This window comes from Megalops cyprinoides, chromosome 4 (assembly GCF_013368585.1).
Source record: "Megalops cyprinoides isolate fMegCyp1 chromosome 4, fMegCyp1.pri, whole genome shotgun sequence".
Classification (NCBI taxonomy): Eukaryota; Metazoa; Chordata; class Actinopteri; order Elopiformes; family Megalopidae; genus Megalops; species Megalops cyprinoides.
The window spans coordinates 44,131,513-44,153,390 of record NC_050586.1 but is presented as its reverse complement, the minus strand read 5'-3'; the positions used below and the strand labels follow the sequence as shown (position 1 = coordinate 44,153,390).

The following is a 21,878-nucleotide window of genomic DNA, read 5'->3' as shown; positions in this document are numbered from 1 at the left end:
GAGCAAAATGCCTGACTGACTTATCAGACACTCTGCCTATGCATGCACAGTTTTCCTGGTAACATAAATTAAAGGTAGTTTAAAAAGATACTACACCACTTTAGTGTATACTTAGTTATTATACTGTAACATGCTGTTGTTTTGCTATCCATATTTTATGCACTTAATACATGAAACTGGAGTATTCACTTTGATCCAGTTATTAATTGGCTTCCTGGATTTTGATGGATCATTGCAAGGAATGCAATGTTGTCCATGGCAGGGAACCACTGATGTTAAAGATTGATTGGGTGACTAGCAGCGGGATGGCCTAGGAAATGTTTGTATAGCCAATGGCAGCAAACATTACTCTGCTGCAGTCAGGCCCAGTCTGTGGTCTGTGAACAAGAAAACAGTCTTGTTTTTAGACAGTGTTTAGTCATTACAAACAATCATGAATGATCTGCCTGAAAATTCCTGGTAAACTGTTGTCATTCCATTAATATGTAGTGCAGCTTTTCAGTTTTGGTTGTCATGTGCGGATGAGGAGGAGGTACAATAGCTACAGGAATTATTAACTGTCTAGCAATGCAAATATCGTTTTATGTACTAAACATTAGTGGTACATTACACATATTCAACTGTTCAAAACTATTCAAAACTGCAAAAGTTTTCATAAAACATAGAATTTACTGGTGAGTCCCTCTATTGCATTACTTCTCAGACCGAATGGCATCTAAGCTTTGGATATTAACCAGTGTATGACAGTTCAAAATGAACAAATTGTTGCTTGATACATTTCAAAGGCAATTATTTGACCTAAATGTCTAAATTAACAAAGGATGAGTAAAAGCTAAAAGACCAGCTGAGCTAAAATGGCTTGTGGCTTACATTGAGTCGATGAGTGGATGTCAGTTTTCTTGAGGCTATACAGTATTCAACACTATCTTCAACCAGGTCTGTCTGTCTAGTTTGCTGTGAATGGTAAATGTAATCTCTCTATCCCTGTCATGTTCCTTTCTGTATATGTTTAGGACGCAACAGTAGGGGTATATAAACATTGTTCCTGCCAAGGCAAAGCACCACATGTACTATAATACATTCTTGTTAGGGTCATGACACATAAACACATTTGTCTGATGCAGTTAGTAGTTCTATAACTCCAAAGATTGTTTTTTTGTCTTGTTTTGGTGAATTTCCAGTTGACAAATCCTGGGTTTAATCCAAAAATGCATAAAAATACATTACAGTAGCACTGAAAACATGGTTAGTTAAGGAGGAGCCAAGTCCCCTATAAAGCAGTTTGGGATGACATTGTGCACCCAAACTAGAAACTAATAGATATAAACAACTGCTAAAAATAAGGTGGATTAAATCAAATGCTTTCATGCAAATGCTAATCAACACCCAGCTAAGTGAAGAGCTAGAAGATGAATATTTTTAGGGTGTCTCACAGTTGAATTTGAAGTAAAATTTGACCGAAGCCTTTGGAACTTGAGGTGACACCAAGTTGATTTTTACCTGCAAATGACTTGTGTGCATAAAACATAAGCATTTAATGATCACGACAGTGTGTCCTGCTGGTACCCTGTATAATGCAATGTAGGTGGAAGTTAATTTTCAAAATTATTCTTGCCCCATGTATCATGAGAATACGGGGCCTAAATGCTTTGTTCAGATTCAGGGAGGATTTTAATGCAATTACAAACTATAAACCACCTTCTGCATTGAACCTTCCTCTTTCAGGCAAACAGCAGTTCTTAATCAAATATGCCAGAGTTCCACCTCAAGAGCCCAATCAAAGTTCCTTTCAAAGCAAACACAAATAGTGTGTAAATATTGACCTTAGATACATTTCAGATGAAAATTAAAACAGGAGAAGACAAAAATAAAAGTTTGAAGAAGACTGGATGTCCTCATCTAGGGGAAGTGAGTTCCAGTACTACTACAGAGAACAGTACTAATGTTAGTTTGAAACTAATTAATTTTGCTAATTGATTTGTCTGTGTATCATACTGTACAAAACATCTGCAATTACACAAGAGCATTATTCACATTCAAATTTAAATTTAAAATATGAGGCATTTTTGTGACTCTACGGACCTACTTGTTTGATAAGAGTTTGAGGAATGGCAGGTAATTCAAACCCAGACAGTCATATATCTGAATGTCTTTTAAAAGGCCACAGGCATCTACATCTAAACATTAAGACTGTTAAGGGGTAAAGTATAGCTAAGGGCTAACAGATAGAGTGCAACAGCCTCTCATTGGCTGCATCCCAATGTAAATCCTGCACAGACACACCCAGTGCTCAGAGGCAGGAACATAATGCCACCTGCATAGCCTCTATATTCACTGAGATGCCCTAAGGCACAATATGTGAGGTAAACTGTGGAATTTATGTAGTTTGACTCTGCCCACTGCAGGCCCCACCCCCTTATATGCAAAAAAAGGAAAATCCTCAAGCAGTAGCATGACTTTCCTGGATCTGCTTATCTGCAGCCAGGGGTGGGGTCAGCACTGGCTGGAAGTTAGTCTAGAAATCCGTCTGCAAACAAGCTGCTGTGTGGGTGGACTTTTTACTGAAGAGCAGAGAAAGGGTAAGTGCAAACATTTTTCTTTATTTCCCTCTGTTACTTGGGAAAGTGAGCACCAGAAAAAAAGAAAATCAGGGCATCTCTTGTGAGACCCTTACTCTCTCCTGTGTACTTTGTGCTTTGCTGAATTCAGTGTCGGAGAGGGCAGTGTGGTTCTTAAAGGCTGAAAAGTGCTTTACAGTAAATCAATGGCTGAATAAGCTCTTATAGTGTATATGGATGTTTCCTGAGGTGTTTTATAACTGGTTTAATGACAAAACTAAGACATTATTTTTAACAGTCCTTGCTATCCACACCAACTGCAGTGATAAATATGGATGCGAATCCCCAGTTTCATTCTGGTTTTCTAAAATTAAGCCAATCTCTCAGTTAATTTGGCTTTGAAGTTTTTGTTAGTATTATTGTCTGCTGAAACTTGCTAGTCAAAAATGCATTGTGAAACTAACCTCCTTCCATACATTTACAATACAAATTTAAACTGGTTCATAATTCATCACAACTTTGGTCTATGGAAAAACAAGCTGTGCAATTTGCCGTAGTCTAAATACTTGTTAATTCATGTTATATTGCAAAGCCAGACCATGAACATTGTATAATATGTAAGTTCTGTACTACTTTTCATTACACAATATTATTACAATAGACACTGTGTATGTGAAACTACTTGAGTGAACAAAATTCCTTCAAATAAGACGTTTACCTCCAGTGAAAAACAACCCCCCTCTTTTTTTTAAACGGATAAAAGCATGTGACATTGCAACAAATTGCAATGACTGCATGTGTTCTTTGTGCTAGACAGAAAAAATACTGGTGTTTTTGACCCACTTATTCGCTGTTAAACAATACAAAAAATTCCCATATTTAGTGGCTGATGTTTTACACACTTATTTCACACAAAAATTAATGTGATTTCTCCAAACCCCTGAAATCTATATAATCCTTGAAGATGTATCCATAGTAAAGTTACAGTAGCCTCATTTCCCTATTGGTAGTTGATGACCTAACAATAGGGATATTGTAACCCTGGTGTTGAAGCTGGTTTTACCAGTGAAGTCAGTTATTTTGTACAAAAAAAAGAAAAGAAAAAGAAAAAAACATTTTGATGACTGCAAGGAGAATATTTAGAATTCAGCTTTTAATGGGACTGGGGTAAGAACTCAGACAAAGGGGTTGTTATATAGGTTATATGAACATATGTATATATGCATATATAGTATATATAATATGTGTACATTGGTTGACTTATTTGCTTTTTCATATAACATCAGTTTATACAGAGTGATCTATACTGAAGTCATTTAAGTATCTTATTCAATGATCAGTGTCTCCCCTGTGATATAACCTTGCGGTCCACTGGTTGGAAGAGCATTTCACTAATCACTGATTCATACTATCTTGTAGAGAGAATATTTTATACCACCAATGTATACTTCCTTATGGAAAATACCAGAATTATTTGTTGGTAAAGGAAAATACAGTGGTAACTGCATTGATATGACAAATCCTTTCTCTGAGACTCAGTACTCACATTACATTACATTACATCATTTAGCAGATGCTCCTAACCAGAGCGACTTACAAATAACTGCAGCACTATGCTAAGAGTAGACATCATAAGGTATTACAAGAGGTCAGTAAGATACAAAGTTAAAATGCTAAGCCAGTGCTAGCTAAGCTAGCTAACTAAGCTAGCTAAGCTAGTTTTTTTTTTTTTTGAACATAATAGAATAATACATAACAAACATAGTAATCGATATGATGGAAAGACATACAAACATACATCACATTACATCATTTAGCAGACACTTTTACCCAGAGCAACTTACAAATATGTGCATCACTATGCTAAGAGTAGACATCGTAAGGTATTACAAGAAGTCAGCAGAGTATTTCTCAAACTACCATTCCATGTTAGTTGATGCTGTGGTCTGCAGTGGTAATGCTGTCTATCCCACAATACACTGCACCTCTAGGCAAGAGAGAACTGCTGCTGTAAGTTGACTTGCTCTGGGTGTCTCAGACAGGAAAACATTAAAGAAAAATAGCAGCATTACAGCTTATGCACAGGACCTTCCCTAATCTGAAAATATGATGCAGGCCATGCATGATCAAAGATACATTTAGTACTCCAGTCATACCAAATATTGGTATAATGCATACAAGGTCAGTCACATATATCCAGCATATCCAATTCAAATAAGCCCACATAACTGTGATAATGTTTGCTATAACCATGTAAAGGTCATGCCTTACACAAATTCAGAGCTTGATGTATTAGAGATTAGATCATGATTGGGAAACCTAACTGTTAAACCCAAGCTGGTTCACTGAGAAAAATGGATTGGTACAGATGTATTTATCTGTTTAGACTTCTATGCCAGAAAATGTAGGTGCTTTCTACATCACAGTCTGCCTCCACTGAATCATGAAAGTAATTTTGTAATAACTACCAATAAATATATGTTTCATAGATCAGAGGTATTTGTGCAGAGGCAATGAGTAATGAGCAAATTTGCCTTGTTGTGCAAAGACAGGGGAGTCTATCTATTTGAGTCCTTCCAGGCAGGCCACTGGGGGAGGCCCTGTCACATCACTATCACATATTGTGATTGTAAATTAACTCTGTGCATCTAGTGTCATCCATTACATGTGGAAGCTTTGTTGTAATAGCACAGTTAGGTATTTTGTGTTGCACTTGTGTATTGGGTCCTCTGAGACTAGTGTTTGTTCTTTTGTCCTTGGCCCTGTGTTTGGCATTGGTGCTTGTTTGTATGTGGGTGTAGGTGTCCATGTTTGTGTGTAATTTTAGTGTCATTTTGTTGAATGTACCTTTTACTGAACTTTGGGAGTCTCTTAATTAGAGCATCTGCTCTGAAAAATGTTCATGTAATATTAAATGTACTTACATCTTATACATTGCTCTTGATAAAACTGCTTGCTAAGTGACAAAATGTAAATGTAAATGTATATTAGTAATATATTCTTGTGATTATTATGCACATTCCCTTCAGATAGTAAAGCAGGACCAAGTTGCATTAAATATAACAGGAAACATTTGACAGCATTGCACTGGAACAGTGATTGTTTTGTGTGTGAGATAATGTGCCCAAAGTTGTTTCATGTAACTTTGGTTTAACTTTATGAATATTTGAAATGGAAATTAAAATCAAAATATCTACTTTGCACATGTTTATGTGCTGACCCTTAGAGAATATAACATGCATGCGAGTGACTCAGGGTTTTTGTAAGTTAAATATGATCATTTTCTTGAGATGTTATTTCTTTTTGTTTGCATTATTTTTGTCAGTGAATGTGTTTGAGCACAAATCTTTCAGAATCTTTCACCGGTGTACTGGTGTACCGTAGCCCTCACCAATTATGGTTTGATTTTATATGATATATGAATTGTAGTCAGCTTCCTCAACAGTGGTGTTGAGAGAAATAAATGCTTGCATATCAGGGGTGAAATGGACTAATTATTTGTGTTCTATATAATAAATCATATAGAAGGAATATTTACATATATAATACACACATATATTTGTTGATATAAGACTGAGGCCTATATGGATACTGATATTCAACTGTTTCCCAGTCCAATTTTGGAGCTTGTAATTACATCACAATATGTCTGGTATTTCTTTTGTTGCATCTGCAGCACATCTCAAAATCTGCAGTTATGAAAATCATTTTTTACCTGTTATGTTTAATAATTTATGCCAATTTTCTCACAGCAACATTATGGGCAATGCTCTCTTAAAATATTGTAAAACTTAAGTCACGTAAAGTCGTGACATTCTCTCTTAACCAAATCTTTGCAGAACTTTTTCATTTCAACTAAAAGGGTTGAGGTCAAAAGCTGTCCTTTGTGGATTATCTGAATGATCCACATTATACTATACACATGAAGTGGTGTGCTACAATTCAAGCTCTGGCAATAGGGTATCTGCCCTCAAACTGTGTTCATTGGATAGATTAAACTTTTTGCTTGGGAATTTCAGAAATGAAGTAGCCCTACACAAAAGTGTCTCATGTCTTTCAGTGGTTGTGCTGACATAATTTGAGTCTCATGACCTCTTCTAAATATAATACATCGCCACAAGTAGAGAGGCAAAGAATACAGTCCATCTAGATGAGCCAAATGAAACCCATAAGTACTTGGCTCCATTCTAAAACATAAATATTACATGTAAAAAACTACGGAAATAAAAAGATGTTTAAAATAAAATATTTGATTTTTAAATGTTGTTTTCCAAGTTTGACACAGTCAAGCTAAGACTTTGTTGCATGCTTTATTTTATGATTCCAACACATAAATTTAACACCTCATGGCATGTGACTGAGAGTAGTTTTATTCATTTTCATCTCTCAACATCTTTCAACTGTGAACCTATGAGGTGGAAATGTGATGAAGCAATAATGGAACTGGGCTTGTAAAAAAACAGTCACGGGTTGAAATCCTGGATGAATCCCTGCTGTTTTTTATTTACTTCATTAAATGTGCAGCTGTATAAATACGTAGTATTATATATTATAAGTTAACCTGGGTAAGGTCAGCCCCTATTGATATTTTTAAATAATAAACAGCTGTCAGTGAGATGGTGTGAAACGGTTCTGTATTTCCAAGCAATATCTCAGGCATTACTTCCCTCTGAAAGAAAGATCTCTGTCTGAAAGTTATCTGTTCCTATGTCAGCTTAAAGCTGTCTTGAGTCTGTGTAGGCAGTGTTTTTCACCCCCAGTGCAAAAGTCTCCTGACCGCCCATGTGAAATCTTGGATGGATCATGTGGGGGCAGCTCTCCAGTCCACACATGAGGAGGCAAAGCTTAGCTTTTCTTCTCTCTTCCCATGAGCCCACTGACTGGTTTGGGATTCCACACATAGTCTTATTCCTTAAAGGACTGCTGCCTGAACCCCATCCTAATATGCTGAGTCCAGTGTATAGTAACATATGTTACTATGTTAGTGATCCTCTTCCTTTCCACATTGCTTAGTTCATGATCATCAGAGTCATGAACTAAAAGCAGCTTGTATAGTCACACTCTTAAATATTTTTTTCTTTACTCTGTTGGTGCTGTGCTGACAACAGTCAAATTGTGTTATGTCAAGGTGAGAACAGACACAACTGAAGTGAAAGAACAAAACAGAAAAATCAACATTGTCCAATGTGACATTGTGTACTGTAAATGAATCTTTAAAATATTTCAGAAGACTCATCTGCATGGTATATGAATTAAAGTTAAGCTTGTATTTTTGAATACACTTACACCAGGTTCACACTATATGACTTTCCAAGTCGTCAGATCGCTGTACTGTTCACACTACACAACTTGCTGTCTTGTAATCAGGAATCTTGAAGTCGTTGTGGTTTGCACACTACATGACTGATCAGCGACAGCGGGGTCACACATTTCAAGATCTTTCACCAGGAGGAATCTCCGACGAGTCTGTCTGGTCTCCAAAATACGTTTTATCACGAAAACACACGCGAGAAGTGACACGGGGAATGAGACGACACCATGCGCGAGACAGAGATTTTTTTCTTCCAAAAATGGCTACTGTAGACAAAGATAATATGCTCTGTAAGAAATATGGCCAATATATCATCTCACAATATTTGTATTTTGACGGGGTACTGCTATTATTGATGTTGTTTATGTAATTAAATTGTAATGTAAGAGTCACAGTCTTAAGTCGTGAATTCATATTCACAGTAGGCCCACTGCAGACATTTATTATTTTTGGGAAACATCAAAAAGGCATTGGTGTTCCTGTCAAAGTTCAACCAAAACTTCCTCCATTTCCCGGCCCCACGGTTCTGCCCAGTAGCAAAGGGGCCCAATCTGCCTGACTGAACATGTATTTTTGTTGTTTGGTTTAATATTTTGAATAAAGTTTGTTTGTGTGTCTTGATTGCCGCAAAAATAAAAAGTCAGACTGAGGGCGTAATGGTTTCGACCTCTAGCTAAGTTTCTCGCCGCGATATTTATTTTGAATGAGCAGAGACACAATGAAGTTACAGAAAACTTTATTCGCTGTCCAGTATCCTTGTGTAAGTGTACAAACAGAAAAATTGCGCCCTCTGTTCGAGTCCCAAAGTAGGAACAAGGCGATCGCCGGCTGTCTATTTCCCATCGCCGTCACTACTGACGGAGCCGCGGTTTTAAAAAATGGTCCACGAGAAATAGCACACCTCATTCTAATCCGCATTTCTCTCCGTTCCGCCCTTCCGTCTCCGTAAGTTTCCCCTTGGATCTGTCTTGTATCTCCATACTGTCTATAATAGAGGTTATGCAATGACGGGTTTCCTGACATTTATATGTACCTGATTTCGACGCCGGGGAAATAGGTACACAAAGCAAAGCCTGAAGGCATACAAAAGCCTGGACATTCTAAAACGCCTAACGTGGCATAATGTTCCAAGACTGCGATCAATGATCACCAAATTTCTCTCGGACATCTCTTGTCAGAAACACTTCCCCCTGTCAAAAAAAAAAAAAAAAAATCAAAACCGAAATCCTAGGAGTATGGTCGTTATCTCACTACATTTTCCTCTCCATTGACGCCCATTATAAGGAAAAAACGTAACGTGGCTTAGCCTAATGTCCCAAAACAGCGATCAATGATCACCAAATTTGTCTGACATTTCACATGTCTGACATCTCACGTGTCATAAACACTATCTCCTATCAAGACATAGTGATTATTGGACGCTATTTTGGAACATTACGCCACCTCAAGCATTTTCCTTAGCCTATAGGCTAATGGGCGTCAATGGAGAGGAAAGTGCTTAATGTAAGAACGTCCATACTAATAGAATTTTGGTTTTGCTTTTTTGACAGGTGGAAGTGTTTCTGACAAGAGATGTCCGAGAGAAATTTGGTGACCATTGATCGCTGTTTTGGAACATTAAGCCACGTTAAACCATTTCACGTTAAGCACTTTGTCCGCAAAAGCCTTGATGCTAGGTCGTACTTCAAGACGAGATTTGTTGGCGAAAGTGACGAGGACACCAATGGATATTCTGGTTGTAGGCCTATGTGGACAGGTTTGTGCAAATATTTTTATTTTATTACAACTTTTATTTGGAAAAACGGGTTTGGTTTTTTTGACAGGTGAAAGTGTTTATGACTAGAGATGTCAGAGAGAAATCTGGTGATCATTGATCGCTGTTTTGGAACATTAAGCCACGTTAAGCCGTTTCACGTTAAGCGTTTTAGATTTAGAATGTCCGCAAAAGCTTGGTCGTAGGCCTACTTCAAGGCGGGATTTGTTGGCGAAATTAAAGTGACAAGGACACTAATGGATATTCTGGTTGTATGTGGACAGGTTTGTACAAATATTTTTATTTTATTACAACTTCTATTTGGAAAGCTGTAAGCTACACGTTTCGGTGCCTGGATTCCAGTTGTTTCTGCGAATTGCGGCGATCCATTTGCTTCTCTTTTCTTTAGCTTTCGGCAGTCTGTAAAAAGATAGCTCCGATTTCTTGTTGAATCTATTTGTAGCCTACAGTCAATCGCACAACAGCGCATTCCCATTTAAGATGTTTTTTGTGTTTTCGCGGCATTCAAGCTGAACGCTAACGCTGCCACTCAGTCAGTGTAACCCGCAGTGACTCCGCCCACTGTGACCTCACGTGCATAACCTTTATTGGCTGTATAAGGGCCCACTACAGGTCCTCGCCCCCTCTGCAATGAACCATCGGCTCCGCCCCTGGCTACAGCCAATGAGAGTGCAAGACACGGGGTGAGGGGATACACGGGGGAGGAGTTTTACAACATCAACAAGCATGGCTACAACAAAAGTTCCGAGATCTGCTTGGATCCAAGAAATGGAGGAAGTTTTGGTTGAACTTTGGCTGGAGCACCAATGCCTTTTTGATTTTTCCAAAAAATAATAAATTCCTGCAGTACTGTGAATATGAATTCATGACTGTGACTCTTACATTACAATTTCATTACATAAACAATATCAATAATAGCAGCACCCCGTCAAAACACAAATATTGCGAGATGAGATTTTGGCCATATTTCTTACAGAGCATAATATCTTTGTCTACAGTAGCCATTTTTGGAAGACTAAAATCACTGTCTCGCGCATGGTATCGTCTCATTCCCCGTGTCACTTCTCGCGTGTGTTTTCGTGACAAAACGTAGTTTGGAGACCAGACAGACTCGTCGGAGATGCCTTCTGGTGAAAAGTCTTATAATGTGTGACCCAGCTGTCGCTGATCAGTCATGTAGTGTGCAAACCACAACGACTTTAAGATTCCAGATTACAAGACAGCAGGTTGTGTATTGTGAACAATACAGCGATCTGACGACTTTGAAAGTCATATAGTGTGAACCTGGACGAAGATATTTTTCGGACGTATGCGAGACATCGGCGAGTCTCTCGGATGGCGTCTTTGAACAACTCACACATAGCGATCGAGAGCTGATTTGCCTCTGATCTGGGGCTTTTGTCGGCGATCTCCAAAAACTGTCGGCGAGTGTAAAATCAGGGCTAAAATCGTGTAGTGTGAACCTGGCCTTAAGCGCACTACTCTTAGATACCCAGCCACAACAACTGCGCTTTTTGCTATTTTCACACTACTGCTCCCACTTGATTTGATGCACTCCAACAGCCAGCAACTGAACAGTTCTTTTTAATTATCAAAGAACCTTATTCACTTAGCCATGGCACAAACGTAGATCATAATGAATTCAGGGACTGTTCCAGTGATTGAACACTCTGAATGGATCAAAGTGAATTAAATCCTGTAGCAGATTGTGAATCAATCAGAGAGGTATGCAGTTTTAGAAGATTATACAGATTTGCAGAGTGTGTGCATATATACAGATTTGCAGAGTGCATGCATATATATTTTTTATTTTACAACTTATGGTTCACAGTTTTAGTTTGTGTTCACCATTGTCATGTTGGAAGAATTGCCATTTTAGAGAAAATACCTTTTTAAACTATAGAGTGAAATATTTATAGGGTGCTTTGTACACAAGCTTCATGTTCAAAATACAACAGCATTGATAGGTCTCAGGTATCATCAATTTAAATATGATTAAAGCTATTTGTTGTTTTTGCAAGTGTCAGGCATTCAAGAATACCCGAGATGACCACCAGATGGCTTCATAACTTCCTGTGTTCCTTGTCATGACTTTTTTTTTCAAGATGCCCTGAAAATCTGCCTTCTGCAATGGTGAACAACATACATCAAATTGTTCAATCAACATCCAGTGTCTCTGCAAGGAGAATGTTTTTAACCTTCATGTTTCAAGCTACATCCATAACTACGAAGGTGTTTCAAATTCAATCACAATTTAGTTAGCTAGCTAACAATTTAGCAAGTAATATATGCTTGCCTTACATTTAGCTTGACAGCTAGCCAGTAAAGATGATCATTCTGTTGTTACTTTTGTTCTTAACTTCTTTTTGTCAGTTATGTCATTAATATTAGCTAGTTTTTCAGTGTATTCCAGCATACCCAGTATTATAATGTTAATGTCACCTGTCTCAGGTTGCAACAAGGATCAACTGATAGGAGAGATAAACTTTGGGGCAGAATGCTTCAGGTCTATGTGGAAAAATCAAAAGCAACATGCACTATATGGACAAAAGTATTCGGACGCCTGACCATTACATTGTAATGACATTGTATTCAAATACATATACTTTAATATGGAGTTGGTCCCCCTTTTGCAGTTATAACAGCTTCCATTCTTCTTGGAAGGCTTTCCACAAGATTTTGGAGTGTTTCTGTGGGAATTTGTGCCCATTCATTCTGTAGAGCATTTATGAGGTTAGGCACTGATGTTGGATGAGAAGGCCTGGCTTGCAATCTCCATTCCAGTTCATCCCAAAGGTGCTCGATGGGGCCAGTCAAGTTCTTCCACACCAAACTCATCAAACCATGTCTTCATAGTCCTTGCTTTGTGCACTGGGGCACAGTCATGTTGGAATAGAAAAGGGCCTTCCCCAAACTGTTGCCACAAAGTTGGAAGCATAGCATTGTCCAAAATGTCTTTGTATGCTGAAGCATTAAGATTGCCCTTCACTGGAGATAAGGGGCTTAGCCCAAACCCTGAAAAACAGGTGTGGCCAAATACTTTTGTCCATATAGTGTAGTTTGAATATAATGGAAAGAGAGCAATAAGGAAGATAAGAAAAGGAAATATTTGTTTTTAAATTCAGGTTTCTGGAAATTCTTAATGGATAGCTTCCCATATAATGTTGCTAAGGTAGCAGTTGGTTGACTAATAAAAATCAGAATCTAGATAATGCTAACTGGATTTGTTCCCTTTATTCTTTTTTCACTGTTCTGCTTTAGACATTTTCTTTGTTTCCCTCTTACTACTTACATTTATGAAATGAGATGAGAAAGTCTTTAAAACAATAGTTTAACCTGATGCTTAGTCGTGATATGTTTTAGCATTGAGATTTTTTGTCTTCCATCAGGCAGGTCATATAAAAGGCAACTCTTGTATCAAGTCTGTTTGTTTTGTCTTGTGTCTTCATTAAAAAAAAACCTTTTCTTTGAACTATCCCTTTTGGTGTCCTGAGTCATCACTACACTTGGATTTGCCCTGCTTGTTGTTACAGCAAAGCATTTCAGTATTTTCACTTGTGTAAGAACCATGAGGAAATGTATTTGATTTGTGATAAATGTTCACATGTCATGAATCACAACATGGTATTATTATTATTATTATTATTATTATTATTATTATTATTATTGCTGCTAAATTCAGAGCAGATTAATTGGCTGGTTTGATTCACCATGCCTTCCATACCCTATCTACATTCCATAATGATGATTGATGAATCTGTGCAGCACGATACCCTCAGATATTCAAACAGAACCAAAGGATCTGAGCCATGCTTTATATTTGTTGACAGGTTCAGGACAATCAGCACTATGACTGATGGAGACTATGATTATCTTATCAAGCTCCTAACCCTGGGGGACTCAGGAGTGGGAAAAACAACTTTCCTGTACAGGTACACTGACAACAAGTTCAACCCCAAGTTCATTGCCACAGTGGGAATAGATTTCAGGGAAAAGCGAGTGGTAAGTACACTTTGGCTTTGCAGTTTCCTTCCGACAGTTACAGTATGAAGTCTTCTTAGCCCAAACAAATGCTTCTGTATGTTTTTTCAGTCAGTTGGAATTTACTGTACAGGTAAATGTTAAGACACATCAGGATCTGTATCTTCTTCAGCATCCTATCCACCAGTCAGTATACTGTGCATAATTCTGGTAATGCAACAATTCGAGACAGTCAGCCCTCGGAAGAGTGTCTCATTCAGTGCAAAGTGTTGGATGAACAAACCGCACCAACTTATACAGTGTATTTTTTCCTTTCAAGGTTCTATGCAGGCAAAGCAGACTGAGGCTGGAGTAACATTCAAATTCAAACACAAAGCTCCATTGGTCATAGGGTGAAATAATTTCCATATCTTCTACATACACCACAAAAATCGGGGCTCAGAGACTCTCCCAACTTTGGCAAAGAGTGTTTTGTGTACTTTTGTATAACTACTAAAGAAAGCATGATGCATGACTGATTATTATCCCCAGCAGTTCAACTAAAGACTGTCTGCTCCTTTTTAATTTAATGCAGTTTTTTTTAGTAATTCCAATGCAGGTATGGATTTGCTTTATTTTGTAATGTTAAAAATGCCTGGTGTCAGCTACCAGCAGGTTACTGTTTAAATTATCACAATTTCCTTTTTCCTCATTCAAGACAACCATACAACTTATAGCGTACATGCAAAACAAATTCCTTCAGCACCATGTCAACAATTTGTTACATCAATGACTCAGTAATAGTGAAAGGCACATAATGAAGTCACAAAAAACACAGACATTTAATGCAATTTGGTATATCATTTTAAATGGTCACTTCCACAAAATTTCATATTATATGGATTATTAAATCTATATTATTCCATACTTTACATTAAGATTGTATACCTTGAAGATACAAATTTTGCAATGCAGTGGAATATTGTCCGATAAAATTCCTCATATTGTTGGTACTTAATTACTGGTGGTTAAATCACATTTTTAGATGGAATAAATTTTAGTAAAATTAAATTTTACGGAGTGCACATGTCCATTTGATTGTATTGGGTATTCTAACAAACTGAATAAGATGAACAAGAATCTGTGAATCTTGTAACAATTTCTGCCATAATAACAACTAGTGCTCTCTTGTCTAGCAGAGCTGGACCACCACAACAAACATGATATCTAGCTACTAAGAATATTTTGTATATTTTCCTTTAATAAACATGTGCCTTTTCAGTTTTACATTATATTGCATAACATTATTCTCATTTAGCAGATCCTCTTACCAGTGACTTACACTGTGTATCTAGTCATGTGGCATGAAAAGTTGCACAAACAGGACACCACTAGCCACACATGCCAAACAGTGCTGAGGACACAAATGTGTGCCTAGATTGATGTGCAATATTTATATGCAATATATTGCAAAGTAATATGTATGACCTCAGAATTATACCATTGCAGATATGGTGAATAAATAGCTTTATTTGCTCACATGGCTAAATTTGTGTGAGTTATTTTTGGCAATAACGTGTTTTGGTCAGCCAATGTTAGCTAATATTATAAATGGAAATAGTCACTTAGAGCCATGGATAGAGCTTTGGGAACTTGGTTTTAAATTTAGAATGCTAAGGACTTTGTTGCTCCCAATATGTATCTATACATCTTTCATACATCAAGAGCATTGCTGTGTTATCCATCCTGATGAGTTGATTTTTCCAACAAGTGAATGACTGGCCTAGAATAATCTACCTGGCCATCTAACTGGTCAGCCCACAACAACAATGCAGGGTCTATTGTTAGATAATGTTACTACCATCTAACCAACCACAAATTTATGCAACCTATCTGATGCTGCCATAGTTCCCAGGTAGGCCCAAATTACCTGAGAAAATGACCTGCTGTACTAATGGATAACATGCAAAATTAAAACATATTTATTTTGGATAAGCAAATATAATGCAGAGGTTTTGTTCTGTCAAATTTGCTTGTATTTAATGGAACATTTACAGTATGTCAGCTGTGTCCTGTGTTGGTTCTTGTTGAAGAGGGGTTGTGCTCATATTCAGAGAGAATGAAATTTTCTTCAGCCTGAGAAAATGATAAAAGATGTAATAGACCCCCATATTTGGTGTATAGAGTCATGGCTCAACTTTGAGGGCTGTCATGCAAGCATATGCATACAATAGAGATATAGTATAATTGACAGACCTTGGAAGCATGGCAATCTGTCGTATTACCAACCTCTACCATAATATAAATCTCTACCATAATCTAATCCTTTACTATAGTCCCGTGGTCCCTATCTCTACCATACTCCCAATCTCTACCATAGTGACAACCTCTACCATACTCCCAACTTCTACCATAATCTAAACCTCTACTATAGTGACAACCTCTACCATAGTCCCAACCTCTCCCATAATATGAACCTCTACTATAGTCCCAACCTCTACCATGATCTAAACCTCTACCATAGTCCCAACCTCAACCATACTCCCAACCTCTATGATAATCTAAAGTTCTACTATATTCCCAACATCCCTCATAGTCCCAACCTCTACCATACTCCCAACCTCTACAATAATCTAAAGATTTACTATAGTCTCAATGTCTATCATAGTCCCAATGTCCCTTATAGTCCCAACCTCTACCATACTCCCAACCTCTACGATAATCTAAAGATCTACTATTGTCCTAACCTCCAAGATAGTCCCAATTTCTACCATGATCTAAACCTCTATCATAGTCCCAACGTCCCTCATAGTCCCAACCTCTACCATACTCCCAGCCTCTACGATAATCTAAAGATCTATTATAGTCCCAACCTCTATCATAGTCCCAACATCCCTCATAGTCCCAACCTCTACCACACTCCCAATCTCTACCATTATCTATACCTCTACCATAGTCCCAACCTCTACCATAATTAAACCTCTACCATACTCCCAACCTCTACCATAATCTAGACCTCTACTATAATTGTTTATAGAGGTGTATAGAGGTGTTTGTGAAAGACACTAAACATGTTGAAATTTTTGATGTGACAAGCTCTCCAAGATTATAAAATTTGCTGTTGTGTATCATTCTGTAAGGGGCTAATTGGTGTAAATTTGACTAGCTACCTGTGGAGCTAATTTAGAGAGCAGTGTTTTGTGTTTCAGTTTCATGCTAGCATCACTTGACACTTGATTATATCCCTGGAGTTTCCCATTGAAGTTTTTGTAAATTATAGCAGTGGCTAGCACTCTAATGTAGTGGCAGAGTTACTGATTTGTTTGTCTGTGATTGATCCATTTCAGATGTACACATCATCAGGCCCCAGTGGAACCACAGGAAAAACGTTCAAAGTGCACCTGCAACTTTGGGACACAGCAGGACAGGAGAGGTAAATTTCTGCAACAGACCACAACGTAATGTAGGATGCAATGTTGCTATAGTGCTTTAACAGAGGGTAATGTAACTTGAATATCACAGGATACAATTGTTCAATTGTGGAGTACCCCCTTTGTACTACTGATAATACTTGACCTGAATCACTTCATTAAATATCAAATTTTATGACTAGCAAAGATGTAAAATGTAAGAAATAAAAGTCTGGAAAATCTGGAAAAGGGGGTGTGCAAAAAAATAAGTAACGACTTCTTAAGTAACCTGACTGTTAGCATTCTAGCAAATAAGCAAATTAGTTCAGGAGATAATGACTTATTTCAAGGGCTAAATGGTTGGATATAGACTTATCTAGCTACCTAGTAGTTAGTTAATGCCCTCTTTTATGATTAATTATCAAAATGGTTGATAAAATTGCTGCCCAGCAAACTGAATAGCTTGTAAGCCTATTCACCCAGAGAGGCAGTTTGTTTGCTCCTGTTGTGAGTTGATGTACAAGGCAATACTTGTTAAATTATTGCTAAATGCAGTGATAGGTAACCCCATTTTACAAATGTTTTGAAGTCGGTTAAGTTTATATAGCTTGGTTAGTATTATCATTACTCTTTGGTTATAAGCAGAGTAAGTTAAGGTTTCCTGCACAACCAAGAATGGAGGCATTTATTTTCTACTAGGGGCATAAAGTGAGTTATGCTTTGAGCAGGATTTATATGAAATTAACAGATATGGTTATTGGGTGAATATAAAGAGAAACCAGTAGTGACAAGTGTAAATTTTGGCACTGGAGCAGTTGCAATGATGAAAGTATAGAGAAAGTATAGATGGAATGACAACTGAAAGTCTAAGAGAAGAAAATGTAAATGGATCAGATTTTGGGCCTTTTTGTTTGGCAATATGAGATTGGATCCAAATTTGGTATGATTAAATTAAGTTAAATGGTACAGAAGTAATTATTTGGTGTAAGCAAGCACTAGTTATGAGTCAGACCTCAGGTCCACTGTTCTTATTTTGTAGGAAGCCCCCAACAAGGGCGTAAATCTTGGTACTATATAGGCATTGAATATGCCCCAGCATTAGGGATGCACCGATATATTCACCTTGTTGACTGCCATCGGCCTAACGGCAAATAAGATGACATTCACTGATGGCAGTTGCCAATGTTTATCTGTTGTGTCACATCAATTTTGCTCGGGCTAAATGTTGTGTTGGTTATTTGTGGTCTGACTCGGACAACAGTAGCCTAGCCAGCTGCAGATTCGGAGAAGATCCAATAGGTGGTACTATAATTATCCTTATTCACATGGCGGCCATTTTGCTCTTACGTCACACTCAGGGTGGGAGCAGGGTAACTTTTCAGTCAGCATCTATGACAAAGTGTACCAACACTTTGATGTGTGTCTGTATCTACCTTTTGAAGAAATACAACGAAACAGTAGCAGGTTTTAAGGTTATATCCACTAAGTTTAAAGAAAGACCTGGCGCACTTAGCTAATTAGCTAGCTAAAACACTCACTACAGACTACCTACCTAGCTAGTTAGCTAACTATAATGTTAATTTGGTAGCTAGCTAGCTAACAGTACTAAAGTTTTCAGAACAGATGCTTGCAGTGTCTGTGGTAGAATTAACTATTTGGTCAGAAGAGACGTGATGAGGCTTTATTAGTTTGATAGCTAGCTAGCTCTTAGTAATATTACAGCTGAGCAAAGTGTGTGAAAGCCAAATTAGCTAGCAAGCTATCTAGCTTTCTGTGTTGTTTTTATTGTAGCTAGCTAGCTATGTGTTTGTTTGCAAGCTGATATTTGTATTTGTCAGCAGAATGTGATAGTAACTAGCTAGTTATGTTTACTGTTTTGCTTGTATTGTAGATTGCTAACTAGATTTGTCTTTGTAAGGTGGTATTTGTACTTTTCAGATGAATGTGGAAGTACCTAGCTAGCTAATTTGGCTTTCACTCGCTTTGCTAGCTATCAAACCAATACAGCTTCATCATGTCTTGTATGAACAAATAGTTAATTTTAACATTCGTACTGCAAGCCAAAGTATTGACTTCTGATCTTAAGTACCGTTTGCTAGCTATCTAGCAACTTATTGTTAGTTAGCTAACTAGCTAGTTTTCTTGGCACAAAAGCAGGAATAAATAACAAAAAAAAAAAAAACATCGGTATCGGCAGTCGGCCAAATTGTTATTTTAAACATCGGTATCCATATCGGCCCAGAATTTCACAATCGGTGCATCCCTACCCAGCATCTTATAAATTGGAAGATACATAGGATACCTGACATCCCAAGAATTTCTTTTCTTGGGAATTCTACAATCTTATAGTTCAATCTGTAATCTGTAATTATAATTTATAAACATTGTGTCATAACCTTTAATTGATTTTTTATTTTTTTCCTAAAAGTCTACCTGTTTTACTAGCACCTTTCACATATTGAACTTATTACTTTGTTCTCCAGGTTTAGGAGTCTCACAACAGCCTTCTTCAGGGATGCCATGGGCTTCCTACTAATGTTTGATCTCACCAGTCAGCAGAGCTTCCTTAACGTCCGGAATTGGATGAGTATGTAGTTGAGTATGTGGAGTATATGAGAGGCTCAGGGTAGTCAGATTCATGACATCTTCAGCCATAAGGCAATGATAAGGTGGTCACTAAAGAGAGTTGTTCCATTGAATAGATTCACACTTTATGGTGTGTTTAACAAGAGAAAATCTGACATGAGTGTAGAATGTTGTGACTTTGGTCCCACAGAAAAACTTTTTTTGTTGAAACCATAACTTTTGAAGCACATGGGAAACATTTCTGAACTTTCACATTTAATATTTTATAATCTCTTCTCCTTGTATTTTCCCTAGGCGTAGAGATGAAGAGATTGTTTGGCAGGTTTAGATCATGAGGGCTTTAACTAGACATAATATATTCATTTTTGTTTAGGAAGAATTAATTATAGCACTTGAGTATCTTTGTCTGAGATCAGTGTAATAACAAACTGCTTGTAATGACTGATGTATGGCAGCACTATCCAGTGAAAGTGGATGTGACTGCTTAATGTAAGTGAAAATAAAATTATAAGTGGGAAAAACAGCTGATCATTGAAGGCGATTCAAAGTGGTTCTCTTTTGTGTTTTTTTTAGGTCAGCTCCAGGCCAATGCTTATTGTGAAAACCCAGACATAGTATTAGTTGGTAACAAGGCAGACTTAGCTGACCAGAGAGAAGTGCAGGAGCGACAAGTGAAAGAATTAGCGGAAAAGTATGGGTAAGCGTGAGCCCATGTGATGAATATTACATAGATAACCTGAGTTATGAGTAATTTTTGATGGCAATGAAATATTTAAATACAGACAACACCAGCTTCTACTTGAGTAACTTGAAAATAAAGAGCTATACAATAAAATCTACATATTCGAATATTGGTGCATTTCAAATTCTTGTGTAACCTAATGTAATAATAACATCCCAACAGAATACAGTTATCAAGGTAAAATACAGATGACATATGTCAGTGGATTGACCTTTTATACTCGTTGACTGGTTTTCTTTTCCTGTTTCCTCGGCAGGATCCCCTACTTTGAAACGAGTGCTGCCACAGGCTCAGAAGTGGAGAAGGCTGTGGTGACACTCCTTGACCTGGTGATGAAGCGTATGGAACTATGTGTGGACAGGCCAATACCAGAGGCCGCCAACGGGGGCAGCTCCAGCAAACATGAGATGCCAGCTCCCACTCAGAGAAAGTGTGCCTGCTAATCTACCATCCATTGTTTCCCAAGGACCTGTAGAGCAACACAATCCAGCCTCTACAAACACAGAAACCACACACATACAGAAATCTGTGACCTGGCTGGCAAAACAGGGGCTCATATCCAGCCTCCTCGGTGTGGTCTGCTATGGAGGTGCACTGTGGCCTGTCACTGCCTACATATCTGTGTCTATAAAATCGATTATGCTGCCCTGACTTGTAAACTATAAATACCATCCCTCTCAACCACTGAATAATCCATGCTTACTCATAAATGGTCAATCTGTCTACTCAAATGTGTCCTCTGTGACTTTGAGGTTGAAGACTTTTGTGTTAATGTTGATTAGGAAATATATGAATTTGCCATCACTGTCTTTCAGTCTGAAATAAAAAGATGTAGGTCACTACAGTAATTGTCCTTGAGGACTTGGCTACTCTCTATTGTAAGTATCACTTCTGTATACTGCTCTCTAAAACTGATGTACATGACAGAGGCTGTGGATCATACATGTCCCACTGATGTTTTAAAATCTGGAAAATGTTTTTATATTAAGGTCAAAACCATTTTGTTTGAGATCATACTGTATGTAGTGACACTCCATCAGTAGGGACACAAAGGCATTTTTCTACTAAAAACCATGTTTTTGATGAAAAATATTTACCGTTTACACGGTAATGTAGGTAAAATATATTTCTCAGAAAGGATGTTAATGAAATTTTAATATTTTGATTATTCCAATGCATCTAAATTCTTGAATGCTTGTACCTTACTGTAATAGTATGACATACAGTATGTCGTCCAATGTGATAAACCTGTATAGGCTGCATAGATTGCATACATAATCAGTGTTTAGTATGTTATTAGTGTGATTGCATTGTGAAGCAATTCATTTTTCAAAGTCTTACCACTTGGTCACCTTTTGGCCTACGGTCACAGTACCTCATATGCTGGCTCAGGTCATGGCACCCAACACTCATTGAAAGCCATACTGACCCGCACTCATCTTTTTGTCATTCACTCATCCCTCCATCCTCCCATTGACTTCAGTGTATTCCCAAAGTCTTACCACTTGGTCACCATTTGACAATAGTCACGGGACCT

General features: G+C 37.6%; 1 protein-coding gene across 1 annotated transcript; it reads left to right on the top strand.

Annotated features, from left to right (window-relative positions):
* Window positions 1-2,533: 2,533 nt before the first annotated feature.
* Window positions 2,534-21,016, top strand: LOC118777012 (ras-related protein Rab-27B-like). The gene is made up of 6 exons (XM_036527700.1): window positions 2,534-2,579; window positions 13,474-13,645; window positions 16,951-17,036; window positions 19,497-19,600; window positions 20,173-20,296; window positions 20,598-21,016. The coding sequence occupies exons 2-6, from the start codon at window positions 13,493-13,495 to the stop codon at window positions 20,782-20,784; spliced, it is 654 nt and encodes a 217-aa protein (XP_036383593.1). The 5' UTR covers window positions 2,534-2,579; window positions 13,474-13,492; the 3' UTR covers window positions 20,785-21,016.
* The last annotated feature ends 862 nt before the right edge of the window (window positions 21,017-21,878 follow it).